This window comes from Canis lupus, chromosome 23 (assembly GCF_048164855.1).
Source record: "Canis lupus baileyi chromosome 23, mCanLup2.hap1, whole genome shotgun sequence".
Classification (NCBI taxonomy): Eukaryota; Metazoa; Chordata; class Mammalia; order Carnivora; family Canidae; genus Canis; species Canis lupus.
In genome coordinates, this window is record NC_132860.1 from 39,261,412 (window position 1) to 39,283,809 (window position 22,398).

At 34.8% G+C, this 22,398-nt stretch overlaps 1 protein-coding gene across 2 annotated transcripts in view; it reads left to right on the forward strand.

Annotated features, from left to right (window-relative positions):
* The window catches only part of TMEM135 (transmembrane protein 135), a 247,977-nt gene that overhangs the window by 157,424 nt on the left and 68,155 nt on the right, over positions 1–22,398 (forward strand). For both annotated transcript variants that reach the window (XM_072794963.1, XM_072794962.1), the window contains one exon: positions 4,722–4,768. In XM_072794963.1, coding sequence (XP_072651064.1) covers positions 4,722–4,768 — 47 coding nt within the window. The remainder of the gene's footprint in view (positions 1–4,721; positions 4,769–22,398) is intronic.

Here is a 22,398-nt window from a genome sequence, read left to right on the forward strand (position 1 = left end):
GGTTGATCTCAACATTGTGAGTTAGAGCCCCATGTTGAATGTAGGGATTACTATAAAAAAATACTCATTGATATTTACCTCATATATAGAATGTATTCTGATATGTTCTGGGACATAAGATAAATCCTGATAAATTTAGAAATAATCAGGTCATATAAAGTATTGTGTGACCATAATGGAATCAAATAAGAAGTCAGTAAAAATAGAAAGGTCACTGAAAATCCCCAAATATTTGGAAACTAAATAACATACTTCTAACTAAGTCATGGATTACAGAAGTAAGCAAAAGCAAAATTAGGAATTATTTCGAATGAATAAAAAGGAATAACTACCTTATCAAAATTAACAGGATACATGTACAGCAGATATTAGGGAAATATTAATAGCATTATATACCTATATTAAAGAAAAAAAATCTAGATCAATGGTCTAAATTTCTGTCTTTAAGAAAATTGAAAAACAAAAGCAAATGAAATCCAAAACAAAGAGAAAAAAGAACTAATAAAGATCAAATTGAAATCAATGAGATAGAAAACAGAAAAATGATAGAGGAAATTAATGAAACCACAAGTTTGTTCTTTGATAAAATCAATGCAGCTAATATATCAATACTCAGACTGATCAAGAAAATAAGATACAAACTACTAATATTGGGAATGAGAGGTAACATCACTACAGGTTTTACAGGTACAAAGATGATAAAATGCTATTAAGTTTTTGGTGTGATGAATGTGTTTGTTATCTTGATTATGATGATTTTATAGGGATCTCCATTCAAGGGATATTATACCACCCTATTATACACTCTTGTGTCAACATTTACAAAATTAAATATGTTAATTTTACATCAATAAAGCTATTAAAAAATTTCACTAGCCACATGTGAACTGTAGCTATACAACTGGACTGTGGAGCAGTATCTGTAAGCTCCTTGAGGGTCAAAATTGTATTTAAATATTCTTATATAGAGCAGCTGTAGAGTAGCTAATTTGACCAATATTTGTTTAATGAAGGAAATGCAATATACAACTAGTAGGGTAAGCATGGATCACCTACCTTCTCATATTAGTTTCCTGAGATGAAAAACTATAGAGGTCTAAGTTCCTTTTAGCTTTAAATTCTGTAATTTGAAACACAGAAAATTTTCTTTATTTCACTACAGATTTACATTTATTTGGAAAAGCATTTTTTTTGGAAGTCAAGATGTTTAGTAAATTAGCACATTTAATTTAGAAAACTTTGAAGCACTATGTCACTAAAAATTCAATCTTTAGCATCTTTGACACAATACTGAACACTTTTCATAATAAAAATCAGAACCTTTTCAGTGGTTCTGTTGATTTAATCCCCATGCTTATCTCCCATTTCCTCAGTGTCTGTAAAGTCTCTGCATCCTTGACCAAGGATGTTTTGTATAAAACAGCAACCCCCATTTTCCTGCATTTATTTTGTTATCCTGCTTTGTTTTTCACCAAAACTGCTCTTACTAACTGATACGCTTTTTTTTACCTAACTAAAAGATAACTTTCATTAGGGTGAGGACTTTGTCCATCTTGTGTACTGTTGTAAGTTGAAGGATAGTGTGTGGCTTATAATAGGAATTCAGTAAATATCTGTTAAATGAATTTATCAATTGTACATTAATATCCTTTAGATTCCCCCCTCTCCCCATACAGATTTTCATCTCTTGAATCTGTACTGTATAAAAAAGTGAACTCCAGGGGCTCCTGGGTGGCTCAGTCAGTACAGTGTCTGCCTTCAGCTCAGGTCATAATCCCAGGGTCATGGGATCTAGCCCTGCCTCAGGGAGGAGCCTGCTTCTTCCTCCTACTCTTCCTCCTCCTCTCTGTGTCTCTCATGAATAAATAAATAAAATATTTTTTTAAAAAAGAAGGATTTTATATACTTTACATAAAGAAAAATATTTTCTGTATTTTCTCTATAATAAAAATAAAAATATTTGTTTTGTAGTAATTGATACTTATTTTCTTTAGGTTTATAGGTTTATAGATTTCTGAGCCATTCCAGTTAGGCTTATAGTACTTATCTTTAGCCAAGGTGGCAAATCTTTGTTTTTTTTTTTTTGTTTTTTTTTTTGTTTTGTTTTTTTTAATTTATTTATTCATGATAGTCACACGGAGAGAGAGAGAGAGGCAGAGACACAGGCAGAGGGAGAAGCAGGCTCCATGCACCGGGAGCCTGACGTGGGATTCGATCCTGGGTCTCCAGGATCGCCCTGGGCCAAAGGCAGGCGCCAAAGCGCTGCGCCACCCAGGGATCCCAAGGTGGCAAATCTTTGAACTGTAATTTGTAATAGCAAAACTATTATACTTTCCTTAAGTTGACTAGAAATTATTTGTATTGTATTCATTTTTGTTGTACTTTGTGGTCACCCCTTTTACAGTTAAAGATTATTCATTTGTCTATGAGAGGCCATTGACTATATGTTTAGTTTACACTGTTGTTAACATAAGAATACATTTTACAACTTGTTTTTCAGTGACTTTTTAAAAAAATATTATTTATTTATTTATTCATGAAAGACACACACAGAGAGAGAGAGAGAGAGAGAGAGAGAGGCAGAGACACAGGCAGAGGGAGAAGCAGGCTCCATGCAGGGAGCCCGACATGGGACTTGATCCCGGGACTCCAGGATCACGCTCTGGGCCAAAGGCAGGTGCTCAACGGCTGAACCGCCCAGGGATTCCCTCAGTGAGTTTTTTTTAAAGATTGTATTTATTTATCCATGAGAGACACGGAGAGCGAGGCAGAGACATAGAGGAAGAAGCAGGCTCCCTGTGGGGAGCTCGATGTGGGACTTCATCCCAGGATCCTGGGATCAGGACCTGAGCCGAAGGCAGACACTCAACCACTGAGCCACCCAGGTGTCCCTGTTTTTCAGTGATTTGAAACAACTTATGGAGCTCCACTTTGTTGGCATAACTTAGCTTTTGGTCAGGACTTGGATTCTGGATTCTTTCCATATACACACATTTTTTTTTTTTTTTTAAGAGAGAGAATAGGGAGGAAGGGGCAGTGGGAGAAGGAGAGAGAAAGAATCTTAAGCAGGCTCCAAGCCTGGTATGGAAAAGGACACAGGGCTTGATTTTACAACTCTAGGATCATGACCTGGGCCAAAATCAAGTCAGATGCTTAACTGAATGCGCCACCCAGGTGCCCCTCTATATACATACACCTTACTTTGTTTTGTTTAGTGTGATGTGATTAAAAGTTGAGCTTTTAAATTTAGGTTTACCGTGCTAGAGGAATTTTTCTTATAGCTAGTCTATATCCTACAAAGGATGATTATATTTTTAGGAGTCTTTCTTATTGATGAGAATTGGTTGACAACTGAATTGTATTTTACATTTGAAAAAGTCTGGTCATCTTGGTATAACAGTTAATACAGTTATCATTTATTTGCTAACTTCATTACATAAAAGCCATTGTCTCTCTTCTTAAGTTACTTGCTTTTCCAGGCATTCTTTGAGATAAATAAAAAAATTTGTTGTCCTGTTTTGAACCATGTTACCCTTCTACCCAGTCTATATACATATATACATATTATAATATATAAACATATTGTATAATGTATATAATTTTGTTTATCTGTGTGTGTATATAGACTCATTATTGCTTTATATGGTTTATTTGAAAGGTAGAGAATATGATACCTGAATACTAGTTTTGCACATCTTTAAGTTGTTTTAGGCATGAGACACCTGGGCAGCTCAGTCAGTTAAGTGTCTGCCTTGGTCTCAGGTCATGATCCCAGGGTTCTGGGATCCAGCGCCATTTTGGGCCCCCTCTTAGCAGGAAGTCTGCTTCTCCCTTTCCCTGTGCTCCTCCCCTTACTTGTGCTCTCTTTCTTGCTTACTCTCTCAAATAAATAAAATCTTTTAATTTTTTTTTTTTATTTATTTATGATAGTCACACAGAGAAAGAAGCAGAGACACAGGCAGAGGGAGAAGCAGGCTCCATGCACTGGGAGCCCGATGTGGGATTCGATCCTGGGTCTCCAGGATAGCGCCCTGGGCCAAAGGGAGGTGCTAAACCGCTGCGCCACCCAGGGATCCCTAAATAAAATCTTTTAAAAAAATAGTTTCAGTCACAATATTTAATATGGGTGTTTTGCTTTTATAAGACACAAATGGTACAGCGACATAGATGAAGAGATTATAATGCGGAGTGAAATATGTCAGTCAGAAATACCATATAATTTCACTCACCTGTGAGATTTAAGAAACAAAGGGAAAAAAAGAGGAGAGACAAACTAAGAGACTCTTTTTAAAAAAGATTTTATTTATTTATTTGACAGAGGGAGAGCACAAGCAGAGGGAGCAGCAGGCAGAGGGAGAGGGAGAACCGATGACGTGGGGACTCAATCCCAGGACTCTGAGATTATGGCCTGAGCTGAAGGTAGACGCTCAACAGACTGAACCACCCAGGCACCCAAGAAACAGACCCTTAAGTATAGAGAACAGACTGATGGTTGGTACCAGAGGAGAGGTGGGTAAGAGATGGGTAAATAGGTGAGGGGATTAAGGAGTACAGTTGTCATGTTGAGTGCCAGGTGATATATGGAATTGATGAATCATCTCATACTCTTAAAAGTAAGATAACACTGTATGGTAACTATACTAGAATTAAAATTTAAAAAGAAAGACACACAAATGATGTTAGTGTTCTTTTGCAAGTAATATATTTTCTCCTTGTTGTAGGTCCTTTTGTTCTGCATCACAGCTGCCATGTACATGTTCTTTTTCAGGTATGTCCGGTTATACATATTTATTTTAATAGAGAAATTAGTGTTCCTTTGTGGTTTTTTTTAAATCAGCTATGTAACTAAAGTTCCCTAAATAATTATTTCTCACAAGTGGCATGAGGTTTTGTTTTTGTTTTTTTGTTTTCCTTACAGTGGTTAGAGATAAATCACTGCTTCTTAGTGAATAGAGAGAGGGAAAGAAGATTTGTTTTTTTCACATTCTACATACAGGTTCATCTTTGAGAGCTGAATGTATAAATTAATAGTCTCAAATACTGATAAGAGAATTTTTGTTTTTTGTGGACCTGATTTTAGATAGTCTTCACTCTCCTTATCAAACAGTCAACATTTTAAATTTAAATAAGAAAAAAGTGATGGTAGGGCTTAATCTAAATCTTCTGCAAGGGTAACCTATACCGTGTTTATCACTTGTCTTTAAAATATTAAATTAGTCCCTAATGTCAAGAGTTGGATTTCTCGTTGACACTGAAACTGTGAGGCCTGTGGAGGAGTGTTAGGATGGCTCAAGACTGCAAGGCCAGTGAAAAGGATACTGTCATTCTATAACCATAACAGTACAACAATGGGATTTTTGATTGGGAAGAGTCTACTCCTTCGTAACTGTTATTGATACCAGCAATTCCCATTTATTTCACTCTTATTTCATTAACTTGAATAGACTTTTTCTTGATTTTTCTGGATATAGGCAGAATTCAACCACAGCAGGAAGGACCAAACTTCTAAAGTTAAAATTTGTACTTGATTGACAAAAGTTACAGATTTTAATAAGAAATATTTGGTAGATATCTTTACTTTTTTCTCTTTACTTAAGTAAGACAATTCAACTTCTCAGAATTTTAAAACAACTAATTTCCTGTCAGAACATCCTAATAAATATTTGATAAGCACAAAAATATGATTTTAACTTATTATGACTTTATCAAAAATTTTACATGCACATTTAAAATGATGCTGCTTGCTATTATTCTTGTAGAGGGACAGCCAGACCATTAAAAGGGAAAAATGGATCATATTTCAAGGTGGGGAGAACTTGATGTGCAAAAACGATTGGTAATGGGTACATAATATTTTTTGTCAATTATTAGTGACTGAAAAATCATTGCAGCTCTCTGAGGGTCTTTGTGAAATTGAACTCTTTCTTGTATTTTAACAATTTAGGTGTGAGAGGAATTAGGGACAATGACTATAATCAATTTCCAAAATTGTATATTATATTCAGATACATTATTGGGACAGTTTTGCAAAGAATTCACATGGTTGATCTTTATGTCTGTCTAGTCTTAAGGTAAAACATATCCGGTGGGGAAAATAGGAAATAGATAAGAACTTAGAAACCTATCTTCTGTTGACCGGCACAGGAAAAAATACAATATCAAGTAAATTTTCTTTTTGGGAAAATTCCTAAAGGAACAGATAGATGGTTAAATGCAGCAGTCCCCAGTATGACACTTAAAGATAGCATATTTGACCAACAATTAGCATTTCTTGGTTGTCAGTTTTTGAGGTTTAAAAAACAAATTGTATGTTGAATATAGTGATAATGCCCAAGTTTTAGCTTGGTCCTCAGAAATTGTACTTTGAAAACTGCTGCCATCAATGTAGTATTTTTGGTGTAGAAAGAAAATCAGTCCTATAAATATGTATTTTGGTGTAGAGCTATGAAACCTTTTCCTGTTTCAGTCACAAAGTCTAGGTTAAAAACAACAATTTAAAATACTTTCCAGAAGGCTCAATACAAGGTTTTAGTGCCAAGATAAACATTTTTCGTTTTCTGAGGAAAGGGGTTGTTTTCTCCTAAAAGAAGCACTATCACCAAATTCCTAGTGTTCTTGGCAGAAGTTAGTTTGAATAACTCAACAAAAGGGGTTTGGCAAATGGTAAAATAAAACCATTTATAAAGTACTACAATCAAAACAATGTTACATGTTTGTCTGAAGTCTGGCTTGTGTTTGAAATGAACGAACAACACTGTACATAGCAGTTAATGAGTGTAGTTGCATTAAAATATTTTATTCTTAAAATTCAGTTTTATATACAGATATTTGAGGTCACTTTTCATTTGTTAACAATTTTACTTCTAATTGTAAAAAATTAGTTAATATCAAATGATATTGTCCCCAGGCCTCCATTTATATCTTCCTTTGAGAAGAGAGGATAAGGGAATCATTTTGTTAGAAATTAATCAACTTGTGTTTTTATGCTAACTATAGAGAAAAATGTGCCAATTTTATTTATCTAGAGAAGGAACTTGAATAAGTAGTTCCATAATTATTTTCTAAAAGTGACATGCAGGATGTAATGGTTATAGTATGATTTCACTTAAAAAGCAATGCCGTGTTCTTAGTACCAAAATGATGGCTATTAAAATGTGTAATGAAAACATCTTACTTTTGAATAGTTCTTTTGTTATATTTTAACAGGTACGTTTTTTTTCCACATGCATTTTCACATAGTGATCTTGACTTTTAATTTGTACACTAGAAATAAGGATTACATTCAGATGGAATCCTGAGAAAACTTTAGAGGCTTGGGTTGAGGGAAGGTAGTATGTGAAGAGAGTTCTAGCTTTGTTCTAGTTTTTAACCAATTGGCATCCATCCATCCACATGTCTGTTGATACCACCATATGCTGAGTATTCTGTTAGGAACCTGAGGTATAATATTTTGAAGATATTTTCAAAGAAGTCTTTCTGTACAACCCCAGTGGGCATTCTTCATAATGATCCTGCTTTCATTGTTCAATCATCTTATTATTTTGTATGTTGTTGTCATAACTTTGTTTTAGAGCATATCTGTCACTATGAAGCAGAAGTCATGGTTGAAATTGCATAGAATATTTTGTATCATGCATACCTTTAAAGCACTTTTTTTTAAACTTCCAAATGTGTATTTATGAGTAAAGCAACTTGTTTTTTTTTAAGTCAAGAATTATTATAGTTGTTGTTTCAGATTCATTAGAATCTTTCCAACAGTCATGTGGAGAGAAGAAATGAGTTTCTTTTGAACCATTAGCTCTTTGTTGTTTTAACTGAAAAGCAAAGGAAAGAATCAACAACAACACAAACAGCATGCCAAAACTATTACACATTAATTCTGCTCACAAAAAACAATGAATCATGCTACACATTTAAACTATTTATTGGTTTTATTTTCAACATTAGATATCTGTATATGAAGAACACATAAATTAGAAAAATGAAATAATTCAGCTTCACTTTAAATAACTTAATTTAAAATAGTATCATAAAGCATATCATGATAACTTTGATCCCATCCTGGTGAGTACCTAGCTAGAAATTCTTTCCATCTGCCTTTGCAAAGCCAGCAACAAATCCAAGTTTGTTTAAACATGTAGTTTGAGAGGCTCAGACTTGTTGTCATAGCAGATAATCTATGGACTGTGTATGACTTATTCACGATAGACATATCTTAATCTGCTATAAACATTGAAAAACATTGCATTTTTATTTAGAAACCAGTGCAGGGAAGCCCGGGTGGATCAGTGGTTTAGCGCCACCCAGGGCGTAATCCTGGAGATCCGGGATCAAGTCCTGCATCAGACTCCCTGCTTCTCCCTCTGTGTCTCTGCCTCTCTCTCTCTCTCTGTGTCTCTTTCATGAATAAATAAATAAAATATTTTAAAAAATCCAGTGCAAATTAAAGTTGATTGTTATTGTGTTTAAAACATTATTTAAAAACAGTATTGATGCCTGCCATCGATGAATTCTAGTCAACTCTCTGTGAAGGTACAAATAATAAACTGTCATTTGTCTCAAGATATGGATATATTTTGTTTTTAAGAAAATGACACTATTTATTGGCTATCTGCAGTTTTTTAGTGAAAGACATTTGTGATTTTCCTTGAATTTTCTAATATAAATATAGCCTAGTACCTTTGAAGTAACTTTAACAGCAGGTAAAGAACTTTTGATTTGGGTCTTTCAGTCATTACTGATTTTAACAAAAGCCTTTTAACTATCAATTAAGTTCTACTGTTTTGAAGTACTGTATAAAGCTACACAAAAATATAGTCTAGAAAATTATATATGGCATTTGAACTATTAAAGTGTTACTTCAGGATTAGAAGAATTTGCCCTAAATAATGAGATTTGTATTTTGAAGAGATTTCTTCCAGCAAAGTAGAGAGTGAATTGGAGGTTTGGGGGGGTGGGGTGCATAATGGCAGGTAAGGTAGGATACTATTGCAGTTACCGTGGAAGGAAATGGTGGGAGCGTGACTGAAGGTTATTTTATTATAATGACATGGTGAAGAGTGGATCTATCTGAGTTATAAGAATTGATGCTTGGATGAAGAAGAGAGAAACACTGGAAATTAGAAAATTAGCAATTTAGAAAATGTGTGGAAATTGAGTACAGGTTTTGCAAATACTGAGGTTGAAGTGCATTTGAGACACACACATTGAGAAATATAAATGTCCCTTGGGTACTTGGAGATAAGGAGATAAATAAAGCTATGCTTGGTTGTCACACCAACTGGTTGAGTACAGACAAGTTATACAACTTCTGTATACTCAGTTTATTTCTTTATTAAAAAGTATAAATCATTATATGTGCCTCATAGATTGGGCTCTGGTGATTAAATTAGACACAGTGTCTTTCAAACTTTTTTGACTGTGATCCAAAATAGGAACTAAATTTTATATTGTGAATACATACACACATAAATTTTCCAGAATAATACTTAACCTATGGGATACATTTGGATATTTTTAATTCTAATTTATTTTATTTATTTAAAAAGCTGCTTTGAACCACTAATGAGTAATAACAGCATTTCAAAAAAACACTGAGCTAATACATGTGAGCACCTAGTGTGGTGATTATTGCTTTAGCAGAAGTTAGAGTTACGAGTAGTGACTATTGACTATAAACTAGGAAGGAAAATTAATTAAACTGGAGGATTTCAAGAATGAGGGCATTATCTTTAGTATTAATGCTGCAAATATATTCATTAAGGTAAGGGCTAAGAAATGTTCATTTGCTCTACAACCTGGTGGTCAGTGGTAACCAGCTAGAGAAATTTTTGTTGAGTTGGATTAGTAGATTGAGAAATGTGACATGATGTTTGTTTTAAAAAATATGTAATTAAATTTGTCAATTTTTTTATAAGGTTGGGAAAAAATTTTAATGCAGAAAACTGTGAACTGAGCATTTCTGTAATGCAGAAAACTGAAATTCTGTAAGCAGAATTAGTACAATAAACTCAAGAAGTTTAAGAGGAGAAAGGGCAAGTTGTTACAGGAGTAAGGTTTTCTTTTGGATTCCTTCTTAGTTTATTATTTTTTTAGACAAGAGAGACTAGACTATGAGAAAGTTAAAGAAGGTTGCACAAGCAGGAGAGATTGGGAAAGAGAAGAAAAATTGTCTAAAATGCAGTCCAAAATGTCAACATAGATAGCTAGATTGTTAAACCTATTTGTCTGAGAGAGATCATGTTAATGATTAGGGTGAAATCGAAGTTCTGTTTGAATGCCTTGAACATACGGTTTAAATGGAAGAGGACTGATATATAGAAGATGTAGTAAATAGAACAATCTTAGGCCTTTGGCTTTCTAAATTCATTGTCATTAAAATGTTAATGAACTTTTTTTTTCCCCAAAGATTTTATTTATTCATGAGAATACACAGAGAGGAGAGAGAGAGAGAGAGAGAGGCAGAGACACAGGCAGAGGGAGAAGCAGGCTCCATACAGGGAGCCTGACATGGGACTCAATCCCAGGTCTCCAGGATCACGCCCTGGGCTGAAGGCGGCACTAAACCGCTGAGCCACCTGGGCTGCCCTGTTAATGAACTTGTTAATAGAAATTGACGTGGGCTTGGGAGACCAGTATTCCTTAGAAGATATATGCAGGTGAATTGAGGTACTTCCATAATTGGCACCTAAACTAGTGAGCTTACCAAGCATATAAAATCTGCCCTATGCAAAGATAAAGTATAGAGATCTTTAGGACTGTTGCTTTCCTCAGAGCAAGTGTAAAAAGTGAGAAAACCTAAGTTCAACATCTTATAAATCACTTTCTCTGACAATGCAGAGCTTATGATCAAGTTGGATGTCTGTAATCTGACTTTCTTTTTTTGGGAGAAGAAATTAGTCTGCCCATGTGGTGAACATACTCCATCTATCGATGGAAGTTGTGGCAAATCTGCTTTCACTTGTTGCCTGTCAGCTTTTGATATTGAGCCTCGATAAATTGCTCAAAATTTTGTATCGAATATAAGTGTTTATTTTTAGTAGAAAGCAAAGAGAAATATTGTTTGGAGAAATCCTGTCAACTTAAAATTTGACTTCTTACAGACTTAATGGGACTCAGTCACATTAGAAGTGGTCAGTTGTTTTTGCAGTTTTATTTTCAAGAAGAAAAATGGCATTTTTGGGTGGTTTTCCTACTGTAAATATTTTATTTTTACTGATGTCAAAGTTCGAGAAGTGCTGACATCCACACGTTGCTAAATAAGTGAAAAGTTTGCACCATTAACATGCTGCTGGTGTAGGCTTGTTTTAGTCCCATAGTAGTTCTGAGGTTCCACTGGATATTGGAGCCCCTTTGTGAATCAAGGAGGCAGTTTGCAGTTAAAATAAAGGATAAATTGTAATTACATTTATCTGTTTTTGTACAAAGAACCTGATGTGCACTTCTGACTAAAATTGTTAAAAATAATTTTAACTTCTGTTAGCACTGTTCACTTAAATTAAGTTGGTACTATAAAGTTCTATTTCTTTTGAATCTGTAAGGTACGATCTAACAAGAATTTAATAGTAGTAATAGCTATGTCCTGAACAAGAAGTCATTTGTTCCAAGTTCTACAGTTGCATTTATTTTATTGACAGAATAGTTCTTTTTTAAAATTTTGTTTATTTATTTAAAGATTTTGCTAGTCCATCCATTGAAGACTTTATTTATTTGAGAATGAGAGTGCACAAGCAGGGGGAAGGGCAAAGGGAGCAGCAGTGATGAGGGTTTTGAGAGGTGATTAGATCACGAGGCCTGAGTCCTCGTGAGTAGAATGATTGCCCTTATAGAAAGGGCTCACGAGAGCTCCCATGCTTCTTGTGCCCTATGAGGTTACAGTGAGAAGTCAGCTTTCTGTGAGGAAGTGGACATCTCCAGACACTGAATTGGCTGGCACCTTGGTCTTGGGCTTCCCAGCCTCTGAACTGTGAGAAATAGACTTTTGTTGTTTTTTTAAGCCATCCGTTGTCTGGCATTGTGTTATAATAGCTTGAATTAAGACAACTGGGAAGGGCTTTTCAGCTTTTTATGTAATGCATTAATATTTCAGGCATCTATTACAAAAATTGGCCTGCAGATCTGCTGCTACTCCAAGGTGTAGGCCAACTACTGTCTCCATGTAGGCTTCCTTTCCATTAAAGGAAAGTCTTTTAATAGGAGTCTTTTTAGACTGGACTACTAGTAGGAGTAGTAATTGAAGTCTGAAATTACAAACTCCTTTGAATTAAATTTATTATTCATTCTTAACCCAAATACTATACTATACTATATTACTATAGTAGATCTAGAGTATTAGCTGAAACCAGGGATTCCAGCTATAAAAACTTCACACCTGTACACCATAGTCATAATTATAAGTTATTCCATCTTATTCAGGCTTGAGATATAAATATATTGGTTTTGAAAATATGAGATTAAAATTATTTGGAGTTGAATATAACTTATAAATGATAAATATAGAAGCTTGAAGCTATTTAGTTGTGAAGACACAATAAATAAGTACTTGCAGATGCTTTTAATAATTATCTTTTGGCTTTATTTGGTTGAGTTATAATAGAATGCCTAGAGAGATTTTTAAATTTGGGAATTATAATGAGTATAGAAGAATGATAAAACTTACTCTGTAATGAGTCCTGATGACTTGTGAATTAGAAATAGCCAGAATTTTGTAGAACACATGAGAGGGCAAATAGCCTCAAATTAAGACTATAATTAATACAATATATAATAATATAATACATATAATATATAATAATTTATAATAATTAAGAATATAATAGATAATTAAGAATTATTTATTATAGAACACGTGAGAGGGCAAATTAAGTTGTAATTAATATTCACTATAATATATAATAAGAATATAGGTGTGTGTGTGTGTGTGTATATATATATTTGCTCATTGTAGAAAATACTACCAAACAAAACCTTTTAGAGAATAACTATCACTTTTGTGTGTATCTTTATTGGCCATTTGCTATGTCTTTGTCCATCTTTCTCTCCAGTCCACCTGCCTGCCTTCTCTCCCTCAGTCTTCCTCTTTCCTTTCCTTCCTTTTTCCTTCCTCCTTTTCTTCCACCCTCCTTCACTTGTTTTGTGAAGTGAATATATATATTTTTCTCCTCTCCTTTCACATATATATTTTTATGTTCTCTCTCCAACTTCTCAAATGATATCATATCATATCATTGATGATGAAATGCCTTTTCTTCGCATATCTGCATTAGAAAAGACCAAGAACTTTCTGTGATTAGTCTAAGCAGGAAGGCTTCTTTTTAATGACACATACTTATAGTCACATCCACTTGCACAGGTGCATACAACAAATTATTAGAAGCTGTAGAAAGGATTCTGATACCAGTCTTCAGTTCCTCACTAAAAGAAACTGGTGATAACTCTTAATAATCTGAACATGACTGATAAAATGATTCCAAGCATCTGTTCTTTCAGGTTCTGGAAATCCTCTTCTATATGTTATCCTCTTGTTTAAAGAGAATTATTATTAATCACAGAAAATTCTTAGACTTTGCTGATACAGATGTACAAATTTGATGCTTATTTTATTGGTTATGAGGAATACTGTAATTCACTATGGTGTTTTCAAGCCTGACTCTTTGTTTCTATTGTTTTCTACCACGTGAGTTCACTTACAGGTAATTAAAGGGCACTGTAGTATAGCAGGGTTGGTTAAGAGCATGAACTGTGGAGCCAGACTGAATTATGTTTAAATTCTCACTTCAGTCTAGCTTGTTTTGTGATCCTGGCTAAGTTACTTAACCTCTCTGTGCCTCAGCTTTCTCATGTTAAAGTGGTAATAATAATAGTACTTCATGGGATTATTTTAATAATTAAATGACTATCATATTATACACATATGATAAATGTTAGCTGTTTTTATTATTTAAGTCTGAGCTGTAAAGATCACATAGTATATTATTCCATTTATCTGATGTGTCCAAAAGAGGCAAATCCATGGAGATAGAAAGATTTGCATTGCCTATGACTAGGAGACTGCAAGGAGTGGGAGAGGACTACAAAAAAATACAAATGAGTATTTTTTTAATGGTGATGCACATGTTCCAAAAGTAATGATGATGATGGCTACACAAGGCTGGGACTATAAAAATCATTGAATGTTACACTTTAAATACTGAGCTGTATATTATGTAAATTATATCACTTAGTGTGTTATTAAAAAAAACTGATCTGGAAGCAGACCTTTGTTGCACAGTGGCATGGTGTTTCCTGTGTTATCACCATTAAATATACCTCTGGTTGCTACATCTCAGGGATTCTACTGGTTTTTGTGGGCACATAGGCATACACACTGAAAGAGAACATCCAGAAACTTACCTTTTTCTCAGGTGTGTTTGAAAGAGTAGTCCCTTGGAGAATGACAGAATGAAGAATATGCATGTGCACTGCAAGGCTTGTTAACTCTTTCCAGAATTGTCAGAACTGCAGTTGAGAATATGCATGCTGTTAGTTGTGAGACACTACACTTTGAAATTAGAGGGAAAACAAAAGAGGAAGCTACAATAGAAGTCCCAAGTGTATGTATGTAAGATTGCTAATACAACATTGTGCTTAAGTTTTTTTGGATATTTCTGAGTTAGGATGTTAAATTTTTTACTTGGTATTAACTTTTGAAAAGTGCAGTTTAAAAAAGGTCTTAGAGGCTTGCCAACCAAGACAAATTTCAGAAATATATGCAGATATGATACATATATCAAAAGTACTTATTTAATTGGAGGAAAACAGATGAAAGATGAGATAAATTTATTTATATGATATGATAAATTTTATTTATATAGGCTTTTAGTGAAAATATTCTCAAATATAAGTCTAATGCATTCTTGCTTATCAAAATGAAAAGTCATAGATTGACATTTAAAAACCGATCATGAGGATGTTTTTTATTTTTTTTTCAAAGATTTTATTTATTTATTCATAGAGACACACACAGAGAGAGAGGCAGACATACAGGCAGAGGGAGAAGCAGGCTCCATGCAGAGAGCCTGACGTGGGACTCACACCCTGGGCTGCAGGCGGTGCTAAACCGCTGCGCCACCTGGGCTGCCTGGATGTTTTTTAAATACCTAGAAAGTTCATTGTTAATGCATTCCAATTTAACTTGAATGAAAATTAAGCTTACAGTTCTTGGAAAAGAAATGATTAGTTTATAACTTGATTATATTTTAATATGTATTTCATAGATTATATTTGATCATATATTGATATTGATTATATTTTGAAGAAGAATTTTGTACTTTGTTTATTTTGGGTGAAGTTTTTCAAGTCACTATCCTTGCCATAGAAAATTATTGAATGGAAGGGCATAGAAGGAAATTATATTAATATCTGTAAATTCAATTTTTTCTTCATTTATCTATTTTTTAAAAAGTCACAGCAAAAATTGGAAATATTTGGATTTATTTCAGTCTGTATCCTTAAAATGTCAGATTAAGTCTCCACTCACGAAGGCTTATTTTTTGTGCTGCACAGGTTCAGTGACAGGGCTTCCCAGGGGAGGAAGGACTTTACTTATAGCTTCACTGAGCTGAAATTCACAGTAAAAGAATATTTTTCCACCATGATCAGTTTTCAGCACAGATTGTGTCTGTAATGTGTTACTGAGTCACTGAACCAGGAAGATGTTTACCTGCAAGGTGAACTGGTCGAAATGGGAGAAGCTTTTAAGTTCTAAAATTTCAGCCATCGTCTTCCCTAGAGGAAGAAAAAAGTGGGTCTCCTCCCTTTATTATATATGCTCTTGTCAATCACAAAGCCTCTTTGTGCTGGTGGGGACTGGATGGTGACTTGACTGCTGGCTGTTTATCCTGTTCCTGTCATCCTAAAATGCAAAATAAAAGGAGGAGGAAAACGTAACTTCGGGTTTGTAGGCCTTAGAGAGTAAGTCGCTTGTGGCAGCCTGGGTCCTCTGAATGGGGAAAGCTTTCTGAAGTGATTTGTTTGTTCATTAAAACGGAGTATGTAATTCTTATGGCTTTGAGCTACTTTGGCACCTTCAGCACGAGAATAATATTTAGAATCAGATAATGGCAAGCAGTTGAGCTTCTCAGATCTAATGTCCTCTGTCACAGAAACATCACGCTCTGATGCACAATTGCTAATTTTAACTTCTGTTTCTTGCCTGAATGTTAATAAGATGCTTTTGGAATTGGATATCCAATTCCAGTGGTATCATTTGTAATTGTACCAATTGTACTATTTTGCAAAAAACCCTTCTTGCAGGTGTCATTTTAAGATATTTTCAGGGATTCTTAGGAAAGATGAGACTCTCTTTACCTTTTAAAATCACTAGCAACTTCTAGTATGAATCACGTTAGGGAAATCTGTTATAGCAAGCCAACCTTGTTGAAGTTAGAGTCCTAAGACTTTTATAATCATTAAAGTTTCTGAACACTTTGCTGAAGTTTTTGACTGTATTTGGATTTTAGCTTATATCCCTTATAATTTCTATTACATTCTACTGATAGAAGAACTGTGTGAATGAGTATGAGTTGGACTGATGTGGCTTTCACCTTAAAAGAATATCAGTTAGGTGAAATAGTGTTCTTTAAGTTATTCTTTAGATGGGATACCTGGGCGGCTCAGCGGTTGAGCATCTGCCTTCGGCTCAGGGCGTGTTCCTGGAGTCCTGGGATCTAGTCCCGCATCGGGCTTCCCGCAGGGAGCCTGCTTTTCCCTTTGCCTGTGTCTCTTCCTCTCTGTCTCTCATGAATAAATAAATAAAATCTTAAAAAAAAAACAAATAAATTATTCTTTAGAAAAGCAGGAAGAAAATAGTTCCAAAAAAGGTGAAAAAGAAAGATTTTGTTGTTAAAATGAGGTATTCCTTTTTATTGATTCCAAAGTACACACTTATTAATGTCCAAGAGGTATAAAATGAACTATTACAAATTCAAATGTCTGATGTAAAAGCTATAAGGGAATTCTCAAACTTTAACGTGTATATAAATCACTTGGAGATTTTATTAAAATGCAGGTGATGATTCAGTTGGTCTGGGATGGGATCTTAGCTTCTGCATTTCCAACAAGCTCCCAGGTGATGCCAGTGCTGTTGGCCCCTGGAATCTCATTGTGAGCAGCAAATCTGTAAGATACCTCAATAGATAAATTATGAGATTAAAATTAAAAGAAAATCTGAAACTTTAATCTTACTGCCTCTCTTTGCAATCTGTTCTAGTAGTTGACAATATATAGAGTCAGGACATTTTCCCTAAATATAAATGTCTGTAGCAAGGGTGAATGGGCTTACCCTAAAGTCCTCTTCCTAGTTGAAAGAGAAAACAACTATCATATATTTACTTTGGTTGCTTAGGGATTAATAGGTACCCTTTTCTCTATTTCACATTTTTTCAACATCAACTTCTTTTAGCATTTATTGTATATTTTACTTTATTATCCCAGTTTTAGTTGCAAATTATCCGCATAGCATAGCAAGTGACAAGCAAGTTGGCTGGGCCAGCTCTGTGTCACACTGCAGCTCTGTGGGTCGGTTAGGGCAGTTCTGTTCCTCACGTCTTCATTCTGATGCCCTCACCCAGGGGAAAAAAGCTATGCAAGGAAAGCTGTCCTCGTGGCAGTGGAATGAGATTTGTTTTCACTAACACCATCTCCAAATATTAGTACATGTCTATCTTAAGTGCCTTATTAACACACATGTATCTGCTCATCTACCATGGCATTTTCCTTGAGTATGAGTTCTCTAGCTGGGGTTCTGAGTTGTTTTTATTCTATAAACCATGCTTAGAAGATATTGGCTTTCCAAAGCATTCAGCTCAGTTTCCGTGGGGGGAAAAAATAGTCCTTTTTGGACTAATATGTAGGTCAGTTACATAATTACATAAATATAAATTACATAAATACATTTGAGGATAAACAAGTGAATTTTGACTGACATTAACTAAACTGGTGTGAACAGATGCGTATGTGGTCATATTTGAGAGTGGTGGTTTTATCTCTGAGCAGTCAGTATGAATATTAGAGTATTTTACAGAGAGAAAACAGAAAAGTTAAGATAAATTTGTCTTTGTTAAATGTAGTCTCCTAAATGGAGATTAGGTCATTTTTTACAGTAAAGAGCATATTTAAAACATATTTACTAATTTCTAATCCTATACTCTTTACCTCTGCAATATCAACATCCTGGCTTCTTTTCCATTCTTTCAGGATTTCTTCTATGCCTTAAACCCCTCAAGATTTGGCCCTTACCCCCCACTTTTTTTTTTTTTTGGTGGGGAGGGAGGACTTGTTATTTATCCTAGTAGAGCCAAACTTCAGTCACACTTTCCCTGTAGGAATCAGTTTATGTATTTGACATAGATCTCAATGTTTATTTATTCAAGCCTAAAAATAACTGAAGTTAAGGAATTCATGGACTATATGCTGACTCAGTGGTACTTTCAGTTCATTTGACTTGTTGCAAAATTCCATAAACAGAAGTATTTGCCTTTAAAGTGAATAATACCGATTCTTAATGTTTTGGAGGATCATAGATTTTTAGAGTAGGGAGCAAGTCAGAGATTATGTAATATAGCATTGTCCCTTTTCTGGTGAGGAAATCAAATCTCTGAGGATTTTTGTGACTTTTCTTCCCTCAGTCAGCAGTTAGGGTAGAGGTAAAAGAAATTTGAATAATTTGCTTAAAATACCATAAATCGTTTCAAAACAATTGAATATTTAGAAATTTATGTGGGAACATGACAAAAAATTCAGCTGTTTTTGTACTCTTAAATGTACGATGTAATGGAAAGCCCTTTTTGAGAGGAATGATGAAATTAAGCAGAAAGACGCAGAAATTAAGGAAGATAGAAGTTTGGTCAAAATTTTCTTAAGGCCTGTTTTGGGTTTTGTGTATGAAATAGTTTTAACTATAACGGAAATCTCATCTCATGGAGTTATTCATCTTTTTATTTGAATTAATATTTCTGATTATTGCCATTAGAAATTTTTGGAATTCCTTTCTTGTGAGTAGATTTTAAACCAGAAAGGAGAAAAGCTCCTTTGTAGTCAGATGGCTGTGCTTTCGGTCTCTGTGTTTCAATCTCTCTTTCTTTCCTTGCCTTTCTCCCTGCCTCTGCCTTCTCCACCCTGTTTCCTTTTCTGTCTTTCTGTTTTTTGCTTTCTGGTATTTTTTTGTTTTGTTTTATTATATATTGTCAAGGAAATAACTAGAATTGCTTTATGGCACTTACCATTAAATATCCATTATGTCATTTTAAGTGTGACAGATGTGTCTGTGAATGGCATTTTAGAATGGAATTAAATGTGTGTTACTCTGCCCTTATGCATTATTAATAATTCCTTAAGATGAAGAAACTATACATTAGCATATATTTATAGTCATCTCTGAAATTTTATCATGAATTGATCCTGTTTTTATGAAATGTAAACAGATGTATTAAACATTTATTTGAACAGCAGTTTGTATATTTTGAGGACTTCAGTTTTATTGTCTGCAATGTAGTTGCAGCCTTAAGGCTAGTGCATATAGCCAATTGTCATTTAAATTTAATCTTCTAATTGTAAGTTATATTAATTTCATGTAGGATCTCAGAAACATTAAATTACATATTAAACATATTAAACTTTTTCTGTTTATTATCTTTGAGGACATTATTTTTTTTTTTTTCTATTTTGTTGAAAATGATTCTGGATTTCCAAAGACATTTATAAAAAGAGATTGTTGGGCAGCCCGGGTGACTCAGCGGTTTAGCGCTGCCTTCGGCCTGGGGCGTGATCCTTGAGACCCGGGATCGAGTCCCACGTCAGGCTCCCTGCGTAGAGCCTGCTTCTCCCTCTGCCTGTGTCTCTGCCTCTCTCTGTCTCTCTCATGAATAAATAAATAAAATCTATTTTAAAAAAAAGATTGTTATTTTTTAAAGCTCTGAACTATTGTAAATTTCATGAGATGAGTCTTAAACTAGGTTCTGGAAGACAGGTTTTACATTCTTGGTTTTCAGATCAAATTGGCTACAGTAATAATAAGTTACAATTGAAATATGAAACTGACATAAAGCAGAAACTGGAATGTTACTAACAGCTGTTGCCATAAAAGAGTGGCTAGAATTTTATTGTATGTCTAGAGCATCTCACAAGTCTCTTCTTTTAGCTTCCTGAATTTAGTTCTAGTTCTCCTCTGTTTCATCTCTCTTTAAGAACCAAATATTATTTCCTTTTGTTCCAGAAATAAATTAAAAGAATATTAAGCTGATCACATCCACCTTGCATAACGTTCTGTCTTGTCTAAAAGTACTCTTTCCAAGTCATAATTCCTTTGGGTTTAGCTGTTTTTATGAGTTTAATAACATCTAGGTCTGCTGCAGATCCTGACCTCTGCCATCTTTCTAACCCTGCAAATCTAACTAGGTTCCTTCTCTTGGCTGTTGAACTTCTTGTTGAAATTCAGCATGTCTCTTCTTTTCAGCATCATTTCCTTTTTATTTATTTATTTATTTTATTTTATTTTTTTACCCTGTCAGTTAAGTCTGTCCTGTGAGTGGTCATAAACAAGTTGGGAATCATTATATAGGCCACACTTTGGGCGCAGCATGCCTTAGTTCAGTGCCCAATTTTATTTGGAGTGTGACTAGTGGACCCCAAGTAGAACTTGCCTATAGTCTCTTATTTATAACACTTTTCTATAGGAAATAGTGCATAAAGTCTGATTTCTGGACATGCAACATAAATGGAAGAAGTTTTAAATGCTTATGGAAGCTAACAACAGACTAGTGGAAGAGATAAATATCATGAATCTGAGGAACAGACATTTACGTTTTATCAGTTTTGAAGGAGTGATATATTAATAGGAACTTTACAGATCTCCCATGACTTAAAAAAAAAAAAATCCACCATACTAGTCAGTGTCTCCCAGAGCTTCAGAGCCAGTTTGTCTTTTTTTTTTTTTTTTTTTTTTTTTTGCAATTGGAGAGGACTGTGGATGGTGACAGTGATGAAAAATGAAATGATTACATCTAGCCTGTATTTACTGAATTCTTACTATGTACCAGGCATTGTGCTGAGTGCTTTTTAAACAGTATTGGGTTAATCCTTCCTAGTACCCACTATAAACTACTGTAGGTACTGATATCTTCTCCATTTTACATGTAAGGGAACTGAGGCTTTGAGAGGTTAAGTAACTTGCCAAGGATTGTGTAACTGGAAATAAACAGAGATGGGGTTTGCATTTGGGTTTTTTCTTTTTCCATTTTATTTTTTATTTTTATTTTTTTTTGTTTTTTTTTTAAATAAATTTATTTTTTATTGGTGTTCAATTTACCAACATACAGAATAACACCCAGTGCTCATCCCGTCAAGTGCCCCCCTCAATGCCCGTCACCCATTCACCCCCACCCCCCGCCCTCCTCCCCTTCCACCACTTCCCAGAGTTAGGAGTCTTTATGTTCTGTCTCCCTTTCTGATATTTCCCACACATTTCTTCTCCCTTCCCTTATATTCCCTTTCACTATTGTTTATATTCCCCAAATGAATGAGAACATACACTGTTTGTCCTTCTCCGATTGACTTACTTCACTCAGCATAATACCCTCCAGTTCCATCCACGTTGAAGCAAATGGTGGGTATTTGTCATTTCTAATGGCTGAGTAATATTTCACGTATACATAGATCACAGCTTCTTTATCCATTCATCTTTCGAGGGACACCGAGGCTCCTTCCACAGTTTGGCTATTGTGGACATTGCTGCTAGAAACATCGGGGTGCAGGTGTCCCGGCGTTTCATTGCATCTGAATCTTTGGGGTAAATCCCGAACAGTGCAATTGCTGGGTCGTAGGGCAGGTCTATTTTTAACTCTTTGAGGAACCTCCAGACAGTTTTCCAGAGTGGCTGCACCACTTCACATTCCCACCAACAGTGTAAGAGGGTTCCCTTTTCTCCACATCCTCTCCAACATTTGTGGTTTCCTGCCTTGTTAATTTTGCATTTGGGTTTTTTCTAATCTCAGAGCCTATTCTCATTTTCTCACTCTATCTGGCTACACAAGTACTTCCTGGTCTTTTTCACATCATGTAGTATGTAGAAGATGTGCATGGTAGGGAAAATGGCTAAGACTGCTTATAACTGGAGGCAACTGACCTGGAGATGGATACCTTAGAAGTCTCCTGTACTCCCACTGAATCAAGTCAGAGTAAAGAAGGATTTAGTACCTAGTGATCCTGTTCAGTCATTTGTGGCAGACACACCCATTGGGAAGCTCTGTGCTACACTACAGTGTCCCTGTAGAAAATAGGAAGTGAGAGGTAAATGCTTTTTTTCCTAAGTACACAATGCTTCCAAGCTCCCCTTATCATCACAGGCCAGGTGGTGAGAGTATA